This window comes from Diceros bicornis, chromosome 15 (genome assembly GCF_020826845.1).
Source record: "Diceros bicornis minor isolate mBicDic1 chromosome 15, mDicBic1.mat.cur, whole genome shotgun sequence".
NCBI lineage: Eukaryota > Metazoa > Chordata > Mammalia > Perissodactyla > Rhinocerotidae > Diceros > Diceros bicornis.
This window is the reverse complement of record NC_080754.1, coordinates 40385000-40403443: the sequence shown is the minus strand read 5'-3', so window position 1 is coordinate 40403443 and position 18444 is coordinate 40385000. Positions and strand designations below refer to the sequence as shown.

General features: G+C 44.8%; 1 protein-coding gene across 1 annotated transcript in view; it reads right to left on the bottom strand.

Moving 5' to 3' along the window:
• Nucleotides 1–18179, bottom strand: part of LAMP3 (lysosomal associated membrane protein 3) — a 33534-nt gene extending 15355 nt beyond the window's left edge. The window contains exons 1-4 of the mRNA XM_058556275.1: nt 17986–18179; nt 10536–11272; nt 9536–9664; nt 536–593 (exon numbers count right to left, since the gene is read on the bottom strand). Of these exons, the coding sequence (XP_058412258.1) occupies nt 536–593; nt 9536–9664; nt 10536–11272; nt 17986–18097 (1036 nt within the window). The 5' untranslated portion in view covers nt 18098–18179. The remainder of the gene's footprint in view (nt 1–535; nt 594–9535; nt 9665–10535; nt 11273–17985) is intronic.
• Between the last annotated feature and the right edge of the window lie 265 nt (nt 18180–18444).

Here is an 18444-nt window from a genome sequence, read left to right as displayed (position 1 = left end):
TAATTGCCCTACCTAAAGCATCTTTCCAGTCCTCCCCACCCCACCCTGCTTGTGTTTGCTCATAGAACTTATCACTGCTTAACTATGTATTATAATTTTACGTCTATTAATAGTCCTCTCTCCCCCTTTCTAGAATGTAAGTCCCATGAGGGCAGAGACTATATGTTTGGATAATTATGGATCCCCACTGCCTTGGCAGCTGGCAGGCACTAAGCACATTTTTATAGAATGAATGCACGATTCCAAGAATATTGAATAAACTGCACCATCAATAGCAAATCTGTCCAGAAGTCACTCAACACTTTACTGTTGCTGATAATAATCTCCGACATAATGTAGTCCAATCTCTTTCATGAGGAGATGAGCAAAATGAAGCACACAAAGATACAGTAAGTTCCCCCAAAGTTCTATTGCTGGTTACTCAGTCTGTTTCTCAAAAGTAGTACCAAAGATTAGCGAATTCAATGGGAAGAAAAATGAGCTAACCAAAAACACAGTGTCATTTCTGGTGGAACAGCCTTCTCTAACTACTTACCTGGATTTGAGACGGTCAAATAGGCTCCCACTTCACTGATATAATACGCGTTTTCATTCTGTAAAACAGCAGTGTTAACATTTGGGTGCTCTCTTACGTTTATGATCCTGGCTTACAAACTTTGTTTAGGCAGGATTCCAGCTGTTAAACCCTTGATATGGGGGCTTGAAGGTGTGTTGGAATGAAACCATAATTGTGTTTGAAAATTTCAAAAAAAGTAACTTGACACACAATAAATAAATAATAAGCAATGGCTTGCTCCTGGCCTAAAATTTCTCTATTGCATACTTGTTTCTAGAGCCTGAAATTCAAATTCCACTGGTACAATTTGAGTCCCCTAAGTTGGGCCAAATCTCCCCCTGTTAAAATGCAAATACATTTACAAGATGGAGGGGTTGGAGGGACATACATTAAGCTTTTACTGGTAATTAATATCTTAGGGTAGGGATTCAAACTGAGACCCCTCATCCTTAAGGCTACCATGGGTGGACTTCATGGGGTCCATAAACGCTCTGGGAAAAATAGTGTGTGCAAAATTGCATGTGCATTTTCCTGGGTAGGGTATCAATTACTTTAAACAGATTAATGGGTTCATGTCTCCAAAATGGTTAGATGGAGGCACCATGAGGATTCTGGGAAGAAATGGTTTCCCCTGAGATTACTGGGTATGGTCTAGAAGAGGACCCAGGTAGTTGTGTTCAGAAACATAAAGCAGTGTTCCACATTTTATCCAGGAACTGTCCTTCTGGAAAAACAAAACAAATAAGCAAACTACAAAAGAGCCCTATAACCTCCCATACACTGAGAGACTCAGGGTATGAAATGTTAAAAGGAATTGAATTGACATATGAAAGCGTGAGTTGAAAAAGGAGTTTTTACTTTTTAAAGTAGGTGATATACAGTGTTATTGCTTTTATTTATTTTTTTTTAATTTTTTTTTAAAGATTTTATTTATTTATTTTTCCCCCAAAGCCCCAGTAGATAGTTGTCTGTCATAGCTGCACATCCTTCTAGTTGCTGTATGTGGGACGTGGCCGGAGGAGCGGTGCGTCGGCGCGCACCCGGGATCCGAACCCGGGCCGCTGGCAGCGGAGCGTGCACACTTAACCACTAAGCCACGGGGCCGGCCCTGTTATTGCTTTTAAACATTCATTAGAAATCTATCCACAAGTAAGAGGTGCAAAAAATGTTGAGCAACCAAAATCAGAATTTGAAATTGAATTACTTTTAGGAGTTTCAAATCTAGTCATGAAAGAAATTTAACAATAACGATCTGGACCACATTCTAGTCCATTTGTCAATCATTTGTGGATGAAATGATGATTCCTTACACAATACAAGGGTTCCAGAAATACAAACTGTTTTAGTAAGGTCACTGCTATTGATACACTGAACTCCAGACCCTACAATTGATGTCACAGCACCTACCACGTCCTGGCTTCTCACTGTGTGCCAGGCACTGGAGCAGGCACTTCTATGCTGTGCCTTACCTAATCCTCACAGCAACTTGAGAGGAAATGGAGGCTCAGTGACTTGCCCAAGGTCACAGCCCTAATAGCTGGCAGAGGAAACTATGACTCCAAGCTGCCTGTCTCTGAGTCTTGCTTTAACCTCTCTTTTCTAGCCACTCCAGGCCAGGTACTGCTCTACGTCCTGGAAGAAGAGTAAGACTTGGCTCCCTCCTTAGAGATGCTCAGGCTTGGGTCTCAAGGCAAGTTGAACAATGCGCTTGGACCATCCATTTGTTTTAGAGAGAAACATCTGTGGCCCCCGCCCTTCTTGAGTTGCTCTCACATACCGTTGATTCAAGTTATTCTTTATTTGCAGTTCCTTTTAGCTTAAGAGATACCTGGACTTTAGGGCCCACAGTCACTGCTACAAGACCCCCGCCTCATCCTAAGGGCAGAGAGGATCCATTAAAGGGTATTAAGCAGGGCAGTGACGTGAGCATGGCTTCATTTTTGGAAATTGCTTGGGCTACAACGTGAGACTGATTTAAGGAGCAGCAGGAGAGCAGTGATGAGGCCAGCTCCGAGCCCCAGGGGAGACCTCCTATGGCATCTCCTTGATGGATCCTCATGCAAGGAAAGGGTGCTTTGTATTTCTATACGGGTTTCACAGCTCTCCAAGTGCCGCTTTCACCCACATTGCCTCTGATCCTCAGGACAAGCCCCTGAGACAGAATAAATATTATCAGCCCATGTTTCCGCTGAAAACAAAGAGGCTCGGAGGAGTTCATCATCTACTTCTGATTCACACCGTTTGTAGGCAAGACAAAGCAAGATCTTGTCTACTGGATCTTGCCCTACATTGTCCTCCCTGGGATATGTAGATATAGAGCAAAAATTCGTTGTGCAGGAACTTTCTTTCCCATTCCCTGAAATGCAGTTGCCTATATGTAGCCATTTATAGCAAGCAGGGCATACATAATTTGTGGGTCTAGTACAAAATGAGACTGCAAGATCTCTTATTCCAAAATCATTAAGAATTTCAAGAGATGACAGCAAAGCATTAAACCGCGCATGGGCCCTTCCAACTGCACAGGTTGCACGCCCATGAAGCCAGCCCTGATAGGGAAAGCCATCCCTGCTCTACAAGGATCCGTGTGCCATAGGGCTAATGCCAAAAGTGAGGCCTTCCAAAGCATATGGCAGCGTGCTCACATCCACCGAGAGTTCATCTTGATGATGTAACAGGACAGGGCCTGTATCCAGATTTCCTTCTATTTGGACTGAGTCAAAATTAGCCAAATGCTGACGGGGACTGAGGTGATGGCTATCTTCAAGATAAAGGAAAAGTATTTGTTAGGTGATCTAATGTAAAAAAAAAGGGGGGGGGGGATGTTTAGTTTCCTTGAGATTCCAAGTTTTATATAGTTTATGCTGCTGATATCAAATGAGTCTTAGACAATTGTGCCCACTTTTTCTTTCGAGTTGCGGTGTTACAAGATGTTCTCAATGTAAATAAAATTAGCTTATATTTAAACTAGAGCAAATCATTTTTTAGACTTGCAATTTCAGAATCTTGTATAATTTGAATGGGAATAGGGCTGATGTTTATTCCATGTGAGAGGTTGGCAAATCTTTTCTGTAAAGAGCCAGATGGTAAATATTTTGGGCTTTGTGGTTCTCTGTAGCAACCACTCGAGTCTGCCGCTGTAGCACAAAAGCAGCCACAGACAACAGGTACACAAATGAGTGTGGCCATGTTCCAAAAAAACTTCACTTATGGACACTGAATTCGAATTTCACATGATTTTTGTGTGTCACAAAACATTCTTCTTTTTTCCAACCATTTAAAAATATAAAACCATTCTTAGCTTGTTTGGTGGCAGGCTGGATTTGGTCTGGGGACCATAGCTTGTCGACTCCTGGTCTTCATCATCAATGAAAAACAAGGTTGCTGAGCAAATCAGTTGGTTATGAAATGTTATAAAGAGAGTGGTTAACCTCCTATTTGGGAGAATAAAGTGTTGCTAAGAAATTTTTAATACTATTTAAAAAATAGCTCTTTGTTCCCATGTTAGCTTAGTTTGAGTTGTCAAATCTTTGTGAATATTCCAAAAATTTAATTTTTTTACTTATTCAGTAGAAGAGTGGGAATTATAATAACAAGACTTACCTCTTAGGTTGTTGTGAGGATTAAATGAAGGAATTAAAAACTTATCACAGAGTCTTCACTCAAATTAACTGGTTTTATTAACAGTAATAGTAAATTAGATTGTCCCTTCCCAGTAAACCTCTCGCATTGAGCTCAAGTGATAATTTTTATCTATTTCTTAGACTTCAGATCTACCATAAAGAGAAAGAAAGACAGAGAAAGGAAGTGAGCTAAGCTTAGATAGCCCTATTGATTAAAGAACCAGAGACGAAACCTCAGCTCTGGGGGATGGGAGTCAGGTGGACACAGAGGAGGGGACTGGGGATGGGGGTTAGGAGCTTCAGGCAGGTGTTAGATCTAACCCAAAGCCCAGGGGAAATTACATGCCACACATTATACGGTTTATAGTGTCTGCTTTCTCCTTTGACACACAAGAGGATCATTCTCTGCCAGATGTTTTCTCATTTGGGGTTTTGGTTGGAGAGTGACAAATGTCTACCATGCCAGATTCTTGAAGACAAAGCAAAAATCCTTTCTGTACCCATCAGCATTGACAAAAGGGGGCCAAGGACTCCTAATAACCAAATATGGCACTTTAGCCTTTACAGTATGCCTGTTTGAATGGACCACTTGCAAAAGTGCCATCTCACTATTCATCCAATGAGATGCCGAGACAGTGGCTCCTCACTGCCAGTATCTAAAGAGAGTTCTGCAATATCTGATCAAAGAAATCCTAATTCCTCAAGGAACCTTAACATCCTCCTTTGCAAGGACGGGGTCCAGTGCAAGGCAGCCAATCAAGCCTGCCCAGGAAGGCAGCATACCAATGACCGTGAGGCCCAGGGTCCTCTCCTTGACTTCTGCAAATTGTATTGTGAGAGTTTCATAGTCACAGATGTTTAGGGTGTGGATTCTGTCTTCAACATCAATCAGGCCTTTTTTGCTCAGCATTGTTGTAACTACATCCAGAAACCTTTGCGCTGGACATAGCAAATGGCAGCCAAAGGGGCTGTTTTTAGAGTTGCTGATCTACTTTTTCGCAACTTGGCCCAGAGTTCTCTGTGAAATTTAGAGGCACTCCTTTATTGATTCATTTCTTCATCAAACATTTGCTAAAGATATACTATGTACAAAGTCAGGGCTGGGCACAAGAGAGAGAAATGTGAATAAGTCATTGACTTGCCTTCAAGATGACAAAATGTGTGACGGGTGCATTAATGGAGGTCGAGGAACAAAAAATGGAGGCTCAGGGAACCAAGAGAAGAAAGTGTCTTGGTTTTACCTGGGATGGAGATGGGGGTGGGAAAAGGGGGACTGCATAGGGTGAAAGATAATTGAGCCATCTTAAAGCATGAATGCAAAAGAGGGCTGAGGGGTGGGAGGCACATTCCAGGCAGAGGGAGAACAGGGCAGGAAATGGTATAGCCCATTTGGGAAGTTCTAAATAGTGCTCTCTGAGAGTGTTATCATTTGAGCGCTGATAACAGTTCTCAGGAGTCTATAAGCTAAGAGACCTCCAAACGCCCCTGAAAGGCTTTGGGGATGCACCAGCGGGTGGGCAGTATTGGATTTCCAGACCTCGCTGGCCAATACACTGCCTGGCCCTGCTGCCTTTTCCCTGGGGTGACCGATTTCTCCCACGTCCCAGAGCCAGGGCAGGAGGCCTTGAGCTGCCCTGCCAACCAGGTGGATGAGAAACGGATAGTGTGGAGCACAGAAAAATAAACTCTACACAAAGTTGCTGAAAGATGGTTTTAAAACAAACTATCCAAGCAGGAAGGAAGTTGTGGGGAGGGGGGGGAAGCGAGGTGTATTTATCGTGCACCTGAAGGATCTGAACAACTCTCAGCATGCCACCTTAATCACATCGGATGCTGATGTGGAAAGATTTTCAGTTCTTTAAAAGATGAAACTGAGAGAAAAGAGAAAGGAAACCCACCTCTCCTAATCCCACTGTAGGCCAACGCCTGCTCAGCACTTTCACATATGCCAGCCCAGTTCACACTCACAGCAGCCCAGCAAAAGAGGTACTGGTTGGCCCCATCCTACAGAAGAGGAAACTGAGGCTCAGAGAGAGAGCTAGCAACCTGTCCATGGTCACATAGAAATGATACAGATAATTTAAGTCTTGATTGAACAACAGTATCAAGGGACAGTTTAGGAGGCAGATTTTTCTTTATGCGTCTATCATTGGCAGTATTTTGGTTTTAAAAACGACAAATTATTGTATATGATTTGAAACCAGGAACTATAGCCTATATTACTTTTATTTTCTCCTGTAATGTCTAGCTCAGTGTTGGGGACAAAGTAGGCGCTCAGTAAATTCTTATTGATAAATTGGTTGATAAATCAGCATCCAGTTATCATTCTACAACTTGGTTCTCAATTATAACATTTCATATGTTATAACTAATATAAACTCCTATTTTCCAAGGCTGTTTTTCTCTAGAGCAGTAGTTCTCAACCAGGGGTGATTTTGTCTCCCCAGGGGACATTTAGCAATGTCTGGAGACATTTTGGGTTGTCATAACTAGGGTCTGGTGTTGCTACCGGCATCTAGTGGGCAGAAGCCAGGGATACTGTTCAACATCCCACAAGGCAGAGGACAGCCCCTACCACAAAGACTTATTTGGCCCCAAATGTTAATACCGCTGCTGTTGAGAAACACTGGTCTAGACAATTAAAAAGCAAAATGCTGATTGAATTGTTGAGCCCATTTCTCTTGTGGAAGAATCTAGATGGCTTTCCTGCCTAAATGCATTTCACACAGTCTACCTGTTAGGGCAGAAGGCACAGTGCCGGGGTCCACAGTCCATATCGGGCCTACAATTGTGTTTTGCTTGGCCAGCATAGTGTTCAAATATTTTAAAAATGTGTTGCCAATGCTTAAAAATCATGTGCTTTTATAAAAAGATCTGGATTTCTGACTTCTCTTGCCAACACTGGTCTGCCATTATCATCTGATGGAGGTGATATGTAAAATATTTAACCACTGGCACAGCAGGGCAGCGGCCACCCAGAATGAACACCCAGTCATCCAGAATGAATGCCCACCATAAACAACAGTGACAGTCCTGGGACTACATGCCAGCCCGGCCACTGGCACTGCCAGCTGGAGCTGAGGAGTGGCTGCCCCCTGTGGGGAGGACGGGCAGTCCCTACCCCTCCCTTTGTCACCTCAAAACTGAGGCTTGCCACTTGTCATCTCACACTTGCTCTATGCAGACTTATGGAAAAATGAAGTCTTCATCAAAAGTGGGAAAATGAAAAATGAGGTCTGCCTGTTTGAAGGAAAAAGAAATTTTTACTAGCCTACTTCACTCGTTAAGGTCTATGCTTAGCCCCTGTAATCTTTGAATTTGTAGCCGCTATTTTAGCTTAACCAGGTTGTCTTTTAAAACGCAGAAATTCCCCAGAAGGACTAAGGCCGGCGGAAACTTTGAGCTTCTATGAGCCTGAAAGCAGAGTTCCTCTTGTCGCAGAGCTAAGGTGGCGGCAGGCTGCTTGGGAAACTGGTGCTGGGAATGGAATGAATAGGGTGAACCCGGTTGGCGAGACTCAGGCAAAGCAGCTACGACAGCACTTGGGGTTCTGGATTGAGTGGCTCACCTTGCACCTTCCCAAGGGTGGGTGGAGGCAGGGAGGCCCTGCTGGTCCTTCTAGCTCTATCTGGGCACTCATTTCCTGCCCACACCTCTGGAGATACAGAGGACTTCCAGAAAGGCGGGGATTCTAAACTTGGGTGGAGTCTGATCAAAGGCATCGGAAAGGCAGGGATAGAGGGCATCAGGAGAGGGAAGAAAGGAGCAAAAAGAGATGGTGAAAGGAGCCAAAGAAAGTCCTGCTGGCAGTTCTGCCTCAGGCCTGGCAGCAGTGGCCATTGTGTGCCACAGACAAACGCTGGAGGTTTCTGATGCTTTCCGTTAGGCAGTTATTCACACGGGCAGTGGTCTGGGTGGAATCAAGCCTTGATCTGAGGCATAAAGGCTTCTGTCCATATCCTCTGCCGTTGGCTGAAGTGACTTTTAAAAAATTCCTGACACCTCTATGGTGAAACCTCAGTTGTCCAGTAATAGAGTACCTCTTCTGCCCTGAATTTCTTCTGGCATGAGGGATTACGTTTCTCCCACCTAGTACTGAAAGGAAACCACTGACTTCTCAAGTGCATCTCTAACTTAAGGAGAAAAGTAGGCACAAGGAGGATAAAGACTTTGAGATCTAGTTAATAACAACAACAATAATAATAACAACCCCCCTTTATTGATGATTGTTATGTACCAAGCACTGTGCTAGACGGTTTACAGAGACCATTCCTAATTCTCCCAATGGTCCCACTAAGTAGGTGTAATTATTTCCATTTGATAGATGAGGAAACAAGCCCCAACTAATCTGAGATCACAGAGCTAATACATCTTATGGCTGAGAGTAAATCTTGATTTGTCTGACCCCAAAGTCTATGCTCATTCCCCTCCAAGAGTTGCTAACCAAGACCCCTCTCACTTCAGGGGTCGTGTTAGACAGGTGAGAAGGAGGCCCACACTAAGTCCCCACTACAAGGGGCCTCTCAGTACCTCATTCCCAGCTCTTACTTGGCCTATTTGAAAGAAACTTTGGGCAAGCAGGGGCAAGTCTCTCCTTTGAAAGTGGGATGACCAACATTGCATCCCCAAGACGTTTGCCCATTTTGGTCATCGTAATCATAGCTACTGGCTATTGAACATCGACTTTCCATGTATTGGGCAATGCTCTTTACAGAGGTGATCTTTAATTCCTTTCCCCCAGTTCTCAAATGATAAAATAAAGCTCAGACAGGTTAAGTTGCCTGCCTGATGTCACAAGGAGAACAAGTGACAGAGTCAAATTTGTAGCCAAGACTCTCTGACCTCACATCCATGCTCTTTCCATTCTACTGTGTTGTCTCCCCACTTCCAGGAGATGATCTGGAAAACCCAGTGCCTGGTTAGTCCCTAAATTCTGCCTGCCGTGGTTGGAAAGACCCATTGTGACATTTGATTTTGGTTTTGGAATAATCCAGTTTGTTTGTGCCCACTGGGAATTTCTATGGGTCTGTTCATCTGTACAACTTCCTCCTTTGAGTGGTTTGCAAAGGGCACCTGTCGCCAGGTTCCCCAAGGCCAAGTCTCCCCTAAGAGGCATTGAAGCCCTTCTTGGGCTGCACGGAGGAGGCTGAAAGGGGAAGAAGGCAAACATAAGGTGTTGCCACTTCCTTCTTCTCCATCTCCATGCCCCTCATTCTTATCAGAGAATATCTCAAAAGGCTCTGAGACCTATTTCCCCTGGAACTTAAAGTGAAGTGCAGGATTGCACCACCTGGCCCCAGGGTGAGGAAAAGGGAAGGCGACGCTAGAGCCAGTTAGTATGCAGGAGCTCAGCCCTCACCTTGGTAAACGTGAGATTCACAAATCCGCCCCGGAAATTCAAGAGAAGGTTGGATTTTCGGAAATCACAGTTCCCAGAGGCTTGAGTTGCATTGGGGTCAATGTTGAAGTATCTCTGAGGTGAAAAAACCTAAACCAAATAAAATAGATCAGCTCAATGAGATGCAGAAGAAAACTCTAGCTAGGGAACCAGAACCACAGGCTCATAAGCGAGCCTGAAACTCAAGGCTAATGGGTGTTCACTTGAGAATTTGAAAGTCCCCGGAAGACACCTCTCATTTCCAAACTGTTATGTTTGAAAACTTTTTTAAAGAAGGAGTTCTCTCACAGAAAGGAGTTCCTTGATAGATAATTCACTGCAGATATAGTCTGGATAAACTACTTGGAATTTAATTTCTGTTAAACTAAGCATGTGGAAAGGTACTACAGGAAAGGTTTGCTATCTAATGTACTTCTGTTTCAAATGAAAACCTGAATGTGGAAGTTTTATTTGAAATCATAAAAACTGTGCAAAAAAAGAAAGTATTATTTTTATGGCGATTCCTTTAGTAAACCAGATCATCTTAGCCCTACCCCCCTCCAATCTTCTTGTTAATCTGGATTTTTCACATTAATGTCACAGCTGGCTGGAACCATGGAGACCATCTAATCCAGACCTCTCATTTCACAGGAAAGTTGCTGAGGCTTGGAAATCATCGGAGGGGTAGGGCCCGGCTGGGGTCAATACTGAACACACCCCAACGCTGCTTGCGTTGGCTAAAAGTGAGCAGTGTGCATATTTAAAATTTTGGTGTGTGCTTTCCTCTCTCCAAACAGTTGCCATTGTTTTCTATTTTTACACATATTCTAAAACAGATTCACCTTTTAATGGAGCACCTTGGAGAAAGAGGAGCTCACAGCTATTTATTTCATTAAAAGACAGAGGATGCAGGGGGATGTTCATTCTTGGCTCCACTCAGACTTTTTGAAAATAGTGTTCCAGTCCTACAGCCCCAACTTACCGAGCCCGTGTCTTGAACCGTCAGCTCTATCCCCATCTCTGCTTTGATACAGAGCTTGCTTCCATTTAGAACTTGATATGTTCCAGTCTTGGCTGACGATGGCTGAGGTGCGAGGGTGGGCCCAGGAGCCGTGGTGGTTGGTGAGGCTGTTTGGGTGGTACTGTGTGTGGCTGTGGTTGGTCCTGGGGCGTGGGTGGGTTGAGCAGGCTTCTGACTGGTTGTGCTGTTTTGTGGTGAGGTGGACAAAGTTGCTGGAAGGGTGGTCTGGTTACTGGGTTGGGTGGTTTTCCCAGTTGTGTGGCTGACAGTTGATTGGCTGGTTCCAGTTGTATGGACTGGTGGGATGATGGTACGGGGCGGTGAACTGGGACCTGCGCTGGGGCCGATTGTAGCCTCAGTTACCGGAGCAGCCGTGTGTGAGTTGTTGGGTGTGGCCAGAGTTGTGAGTAGGGTGCTGATTATTGGGCTGGTGGATGGGGTGCTGTTTGTAGTTACCAGGGAAGTTGTTGCTAGAGTTTTTATTGTTGTGTGTGTGATTGGGGTCTCAGGGCTGGACGTTGTGGCAGCTATTCGAGAGGTGACGTGACCATCCATTGATCTTGCTGCTACTTGGTTAGCTGGTTGCAGGAGAGAAGGTTTTCCCATGGCCTGTACGGTTGCTGCTGTCGTAGATTCAGAATAGTCTGTGATTTCTGGAAACACTTTTGCTCTGATTTGATTGCCATAATGCAACATCACTGCAAATTAGGAAACACATAATCAATAGCTCACATGAATGAGTCCCTCCCCCACTCCCATTTTAATGTTCCTTCATTAAAAATTAACATGCATATTTTTAGATTTAGGGGAAATTTACAAGGATATAATAATGAAGTGAAGATTACCCAAGATTCTACCACAAGGCCACAATTTTAATGTTCTGGTTGCTCTCATGTTTGTGACAGCGTTGTGATCCTATTGCAGATATTCCTCTGCATCCAGCCCCTTTGTGTGGGGTGTGGTACTAACACCCCAAAGTGATCATGCTCAGTGAGATATCACAAATGTCGATGCCTCTTCACTCCCCAAATTCAAATGTGAATCCAGAGAGTGTTCCTGGGTAGAGAGTGCTCCGGGGTAGGGCGCTGCTGTGAGGACCTGATAGAGCTGGGGCTGCAGGAATAATGGTAGTAAAGATTTACGCAGAGTTGTATAGTTTGCATAGAATCGTATAATCCCAGGTCCAAAGGGGATCTTCAAGATCATCTAGTCCAAACCTTAATCTGATGTGTGAATTGTACCTATGGATATCTGCCACATGTTCGTCCAGTCTATACATAATTACCTCCAACAATGGGAGATTCATTTCCCTTCCATTTTTTATCTTGCCACCAGTTTTTCTAAATACTGTAGAGACCTGTTCTTGTCATTTCCTTACTTAACCTTTTGAATGGTCCAGCCTCTCTCAACTAAGAAAGAAAATTACGCCATAATTGTTCTGATACATCTGGTGGGCTGTCCTTCATGGTTTGGCTTACATGTCAGCTCCTCAGAGAGTCCTCCCTGTCCTCCTTACATAAAATAGCTCCCACCCTCATGATTCTCCACCACAGTGTTATATTCATTGCCTTCACTGCACTAATCACAACGTGTAATTATATAAGGAGATGGTATTCAAATATTTAACAATAAGCCTGGCCAGAGAGTGTGTACCAGCAGAACGTCAGTCCTGATTATGTAATTGTTTATTGGCTTATTTACTGACTGTGCATCTCACCCACTAGATTAAAAGTGACCTCCAGGTGGGAACTGTGTGTATTTTTTTCACTACCAGTGCCTGTGCATAGAAAGTGTTCAGCGGATATGGATTGGATGAATAAATAACTGAATGGGTAAGTGAGGAAAACAGCATTGTAGACCTTCTAGACTTATGGTAATGCTCAAATAAGTTGGTTTAAGCGAAAGCTTTCCTGGACCATTAAGCATTCCTACAGTGCGTGTTACTGTCACAGGTTCTCTACTGGGCCATTCCTTAAGGGCAAAGTCTTCCGGCTTTTTTTCAACCAGAATAGTTCTATCCTTTCCTCCTTCCAGGCACATAGCAAGCCAGAAAAGTGGACAAAGTGCAGACGATGTTCCTTGAGAGTCTATGGTCGGGCACATGGAGACATGGATCTGCCTCTTCCATGCAGTGGTTTCACTGTATTTACACTAGCTGGAGCTGGAGCTTCCTAGCTTCCTGGTGCTGGGCAGTGACTTGGAGAACATGGGGTGGAGGGATGGCAGGTCACTCTATGCTGGTGTTTATAGAGTCCTGAAGTTCATATCTCATCAAAATCATCCATAAACTCCTGTACTATCTCCCTCTTTCTTTCAATATATTTCCAAGTGGTTACCTTTCCCAGAATAATAACACTAAAAACTCTAAGTTACTAAACACTTACTACATGACAGGCCTCAGGTCAAGGGTCATGTTTCATCAACTCCTCTCAAAAACCCTCTAATGAGTACTGTCTTTATCCATCTTTCAGAGGAGGACACTCAGATTTAGAAAATTCCATCCACTTGACCTTAATCACACCACTAGTGAATTTTGGAGCTGGGACTTGATCCCCTGTCTGAACCAACGCCTGCCCTTGGATTTGGGGACAGGTGGAGGTGGTGTGCCACTGGGAAGAACGGTGAGAGAAGAGACAATAGCAGAGGAGAGAAGAGTAGGGTGCCCCTCCAGTGACCCCAATTCACCAAACTCTCATAATGGTGGTCCTTGGTGAGGATTTCAAAGGCTTGTGTGCTAAAATAGTGATTATCTTCCCAAAGAAAAGTTCTAACTTTAAACCCAGAAGTAACACTTATGAATTATTTCTGCACAGCTGGCTTGCCAAATGGGAAAAACAAAAATATTAGTTCACATAGCCTTGGATAACCTTTAAAAAAGATTTATTATTGGGGCTGGCCCAGTGGCATAGTGGTTAAGTTCGTGTGCTCCGCTTCGGCAGCCCAGGGTTTACACATTCGGAACCCGGGCATAGACCTACACAACACTTATCAAGCCATGCTGTGGCAGGCGTCCCACATATAAAGTAGAGGAGGATGGGCATGGATGTTAGCCCAGGGCCAATCTTCCTCAGCAAAAAGATGAAGATGGGCAACAGATGTTAGCTCAGGGTTAATCTTTCTCACCAAAAAAAAAAAAAAGACATTATTAATGACATTAAGTTACTTGAGACTACTATTAAAGAGTCTTTTTTGCAGCTAAAATGTTCATTTGGATAACTGAAATGTATGCTACTTGAGAGTTGCAGATTTTATGGGCTGTAGGTTTGCTTTGTAAGCCTTCGTAAAAGCATTATACATGGAACCTTTATGACCACATTGTAGAGCTTGGAGTAAGATTTTTCCTTTCAAGATTATTATTGAAGGTTGACAGTTATCAATGATTAATTTGCACAATGCATTTGGGCTAAACCTGAGTTGCTGTTTCCTTGTTCAAGAACCCAACAGGAACCCTAAGTTCCTGTTGTAAGTTCATACTATTACTATGGAAAGAATTCACTCCCAGATGTGGTTTCCAGGAATATCTTGTATCTTGTGCAGAGAACTCTGGGAGACAGGAAACCACTTGCCTCCTGGGGAGATCATTAGATCCTTGATAAAATCCCACTGTGTACAGCTTGTGCTTATGAGCTAAAGCCAATCTTCTCAACTAAGTAGAATTTCCTCAGTTGAGTAACACACCCTTTTAAAGGAGGTAGCTTCCTCATAATGCGATTAGAGTGCCTTTCTCAGCAGCGATGAATGAACTCAAATAAGGAGAAAAAAGCACACTGGTCATTCATGAAAGCACAGCATCCCAAACAGGACAAGAAGACTCATGGTACCCCGTCAAGGTCTGCTTGGTGTGTAGGAAGTGTTCGTGGGGTGCCGGGAGGTGATGGCAGTCATGGTGTCTTAATATGTCACCTGACTTCCTGGTGGACAGAAGGCTGGGCTGGCAGGTGGCTGGACCAAAAATTGGTCAGAGTGTGTTACAGATTGAACCAGTCTGGGAAATACTTTCTAATATTCTTCTCCTTCCCCTCTCTGGCCCTCCCCTCCTCTCTCCATCTCCCTGTAGGGGTGTGGGATATAAAAGGTGGGCAGTGATTAGTTGGAAAACTGATGGGTAGGTATGCTGTGCATTGTAATATGTCCCAGAAAGTTCATGTGTTAGGTACTCAATGGAAATAATACTCTGAGAAATATTCTCTTTTACAAAATCTACGTATATAACCACACATATATGACCAATCTTCATCAAAATTCGGTCACAGTTTTTAAATGGGAACTTTGGCCCCATAGAGGTTTAGTCAAGTTCATGGGTCTGTCTGAGACCCACAAAGAAGACAGTGCGTAGAAGCAAGGGCAGGGTATAGCCAGAATCTCTCTCGACCCTTCCTCTCCTCAAAAGAACAGAGTCCTGGAGTCTGCACACTGATTTGCCAAGTCCTCACCCCCGTGCCCCAGCATCTCCTCTCCAGGATTCAGGAGACTCAGCAAACTGGTACCCCAGGGCCTTGACCCATTGCTTGAAGTCCTCTAGGTGGTGAGCTGCAGGAAGAGGCATGAAAAGGTTTTGGTTCCCCCATAACCCCCAGGAGGAACAGAGAGGTGACTCATCGGCCAGACCCTGGGAAAGTCAGTGACAACACTGGGGTTTTCTAGGTATTTTCCTACAGTCAGCCCCTTCCAGATAGAGTCTGTCTGGTTCCCTGCCACACCCAAGTCAACAGACATGTGAGAGCCTCCTCTGAGCCAAGCTCCATGCCAGGCACTGGGGGTAGGTCTTTGTTCTCAGGGGCTCAAAAGCCTTGGGAGGCAGACACAGAAATGGACCACACTCCTCAAGGGGACAAGTGTTATTATGGAGGTAGGCCCTGAGTGCTATGGGGTGGGGTGGGGTAGGGGATTCCAAAACAAGGAGAAATTCTTCAGGCTGACAAGGAGTAAATGGTATCCCAGGCAGGAGGAAGAGGATGTGCAAAGGCACGAGGCTTCAGAGCCTGGTATGTCTGGAGAAGAGCAAGAGGGTCAGCATGACGGAACATAAGGAGGGTGTGGGGAAGGGGGGGTGAGGTGGGGACCCAGCAGGGAGCAGGCCTGGGAGGTCTTGGAGGCTACACTTTGTCTGCAGAGCTCTAAGGAACGCAGTTGGGGAGTAAATGGAGCCCTGTGGCCACATCCAGGGGCAGGGAATGAGTTTAGCCTCCAAGCACTTTCTCTGGCACCTCCCTGGGCAGCAGAAGCAGCCCCATCTGGGCGCAGCAGGAAGACTGTTTTTAGACGTGTGGAGTGGCAGGGGTAGGCCCTTAGCAAGATTCTGCACACAGTTTCACAGGTTAACCTTAGACCTTTTAGCAAAAAGATGTAAATCCTACTTCTGTTAGTTTCCTGTGGGACTTGAGATTCAAAGAGAACCCTCGACCTGAAGGGGCTCCAGTCCTGTGGCAGAGACTACTGGCTGACTATGCCAAAATCCAATCTCCCCTTTTTCCTTAGTAACAGAACCATGAGTTTAAGCTGAGCACTTGCTGCCTGGAATAAAGAATTCTGGGTCTAAGCTGCCTTTCCAGCTGGGTGAGAACATGTGACTGAGTTTGAGCCAAAGCAGTAGAGGGGGTAGGGCTATGTGTGCCTCCTGGGAAGGCTGCTTAAGGGGAGCTCAATCACCTACGTGGTCTCTCTACTGCCTTTCCATTTTCCTCCTGTAACCAGCTTGCAACTTTTGTGTGATGGCTGGAGGTCCAGCAGACATCTAGAACCAATGAGGAGACCTTGCAGGTAGAAGTCACTACCATGGAATGGTGGGTCCATGATAATAAGCACCCCCACCAGACCTGGTCTAAATTCCTCTGGACTTGTTTTCACATGAGAGAAACAAACATTTACCTTGTTTAACTCACTGTTATTTGAGGGCTTTTCTCTCATGTGCAGCTGAACCTAAAATTAACGGATACAAACTTAAATCTCCTCATTTTATAGGGGAGGAATTTGAGACCAGGGAAGCAAAGTGACTGGATAAAGATTACACAGCTAGTTTACCTAGAAGTTCTCTCTCCTAGCAAAATGTCTAATGGTTTTTGCTTCAATTCAACAAGTGTTTCTTGAACTGCTGTATGCAGGGCTGTGTAGTGCAGTAGTGCAGACCATGGACCCCGAAGCCAGACTTCCTGCATGTAAATCTCAGGGCTGCAGCTGAGTGATCATGAGCAATTCCTTCACCTGCCTCAGTACCTTCATCTGGAAAATGGGTACCTTTCCAGCACCTTTGCATGCTTCATTTGCTCAGCTCACCTCTGAGAATTTGCAGCTCAGAGAGAAAAGGGCAATGTAGGCATTTCCTCTCCACCTGCTCTTGCATTTATTGAGCGCTCATTGCATTCCTGAATCTACCAGGCATCCGTCAGCCATTGAACTGGCGCTCACACACAGGTCCCCCAGGGCTATTGCCAGAATGAGATGTTTTGCTTTTTTATTAGCTTCCGTGCTAAATATAACGAGGACTTCCCTTTTTGCTTCCAAAAGAATGTGAAACTCTAATTCTGAAAGTGTGGCACAAGGAAAGACAGCCTGGATTAGAACAGCGGGCCTGACCCTTCACCCAACTTTCATAACAATTCGTATTATAGTCAAGTGCCACTGTGTCCCCTATTTGAGCACATGAACAGGGCCATGTTGACAGAGCCAGTTCCCGCACATGTTCAGTTCAGAGATTCTAGAAAGAATCGTGAATTAATCACCAAACTTGATAACAGCAGACAAGAAGGCTCAATGTCCTAGGGAGAAAATGTTCTTGGTGAAAGCAGGGAGTAGGGACATAAAACAATCATTAAAAGCTCAGTTTCCCAGACAACCTCTCTGATCTGAAGTATAATGGTAATTTTTAAAAAATCTTCGATGCCCGGCCTTACACCTTCCTGAAATGGCACAATTTGTCAGACCATATCTGACTCATCTTCACGATTCACCATTTATATAATATAAAGACAGCATTTCCGTTTGAGAAAAACAAGAAAAGCAAGACATGATGTGTTTTCCCAGACAATGTAGCAAGACCCCCATTTCCAAGCCCTGGCTCAGTTCTCCATCTCTTAAACCTAAGTGATTTCTACAAACTCTCCCCGATAAGGTGCCCGGAGTCCATTTGGGAACCAGGGACAGTGTCACTGTCTTCTGGGGTTGACACCTACTCTGCCTGACTCACGGAAACAAGTCCAAACAGTGAAAGCTCTCGGAAAAAGATGAAGATGTGCTCCACGTGTGTACGGTAATAAGGAGCAGATGTTCCCAAGCCGATTACCCACAGTAGCTGAAGCGACTATAGCTGTCTTCAGGCTGTCCTGCCTCATCTTGGTCAGCACACTAGAAGGCATTAAACTTAATAGAACCAGACGTGGCAGAGTCACTATGGCAAGTCATGTGTGCCACTCACCTGCCAGGGACATGAAGAGCACCACCATTGCAAAGCGCTGCCAGGCCATGACTGGGGAGCCAGGGAAGGAGAGCCGCTGCCTCACCAAGGGCTGGCTATGCTGCTGCCCCATGCTACGCTCAGCACAGCTGCGTCTTCTGAGTGGCACGAGGCTAAATCCAGGGCAGGCTCCGGGAACAGAGAAGACACCTCTCTTTGGCCCTCATTCACTTGTGGCAAAGAAACTGAAATAACTTACATAATGAGAAGTGGCTGAAAGGCCCTCCCAAGTGGTGCACTGAGCAGGGAGGAAAACCACAAGTGGCCCTTGTGTGAAAGCAGACACTTTCAACTCTGCCTGTAGAGTTTGTGAGGGGCGGGGATGGGGGATGCCCAAGGTGAAGGGCATCTGAGATATTTTCTTAACAAGAGGTGGTGGATCTGGGGCCATGCCAGCTTCCTTCTCTCTTAAGTTGGGTC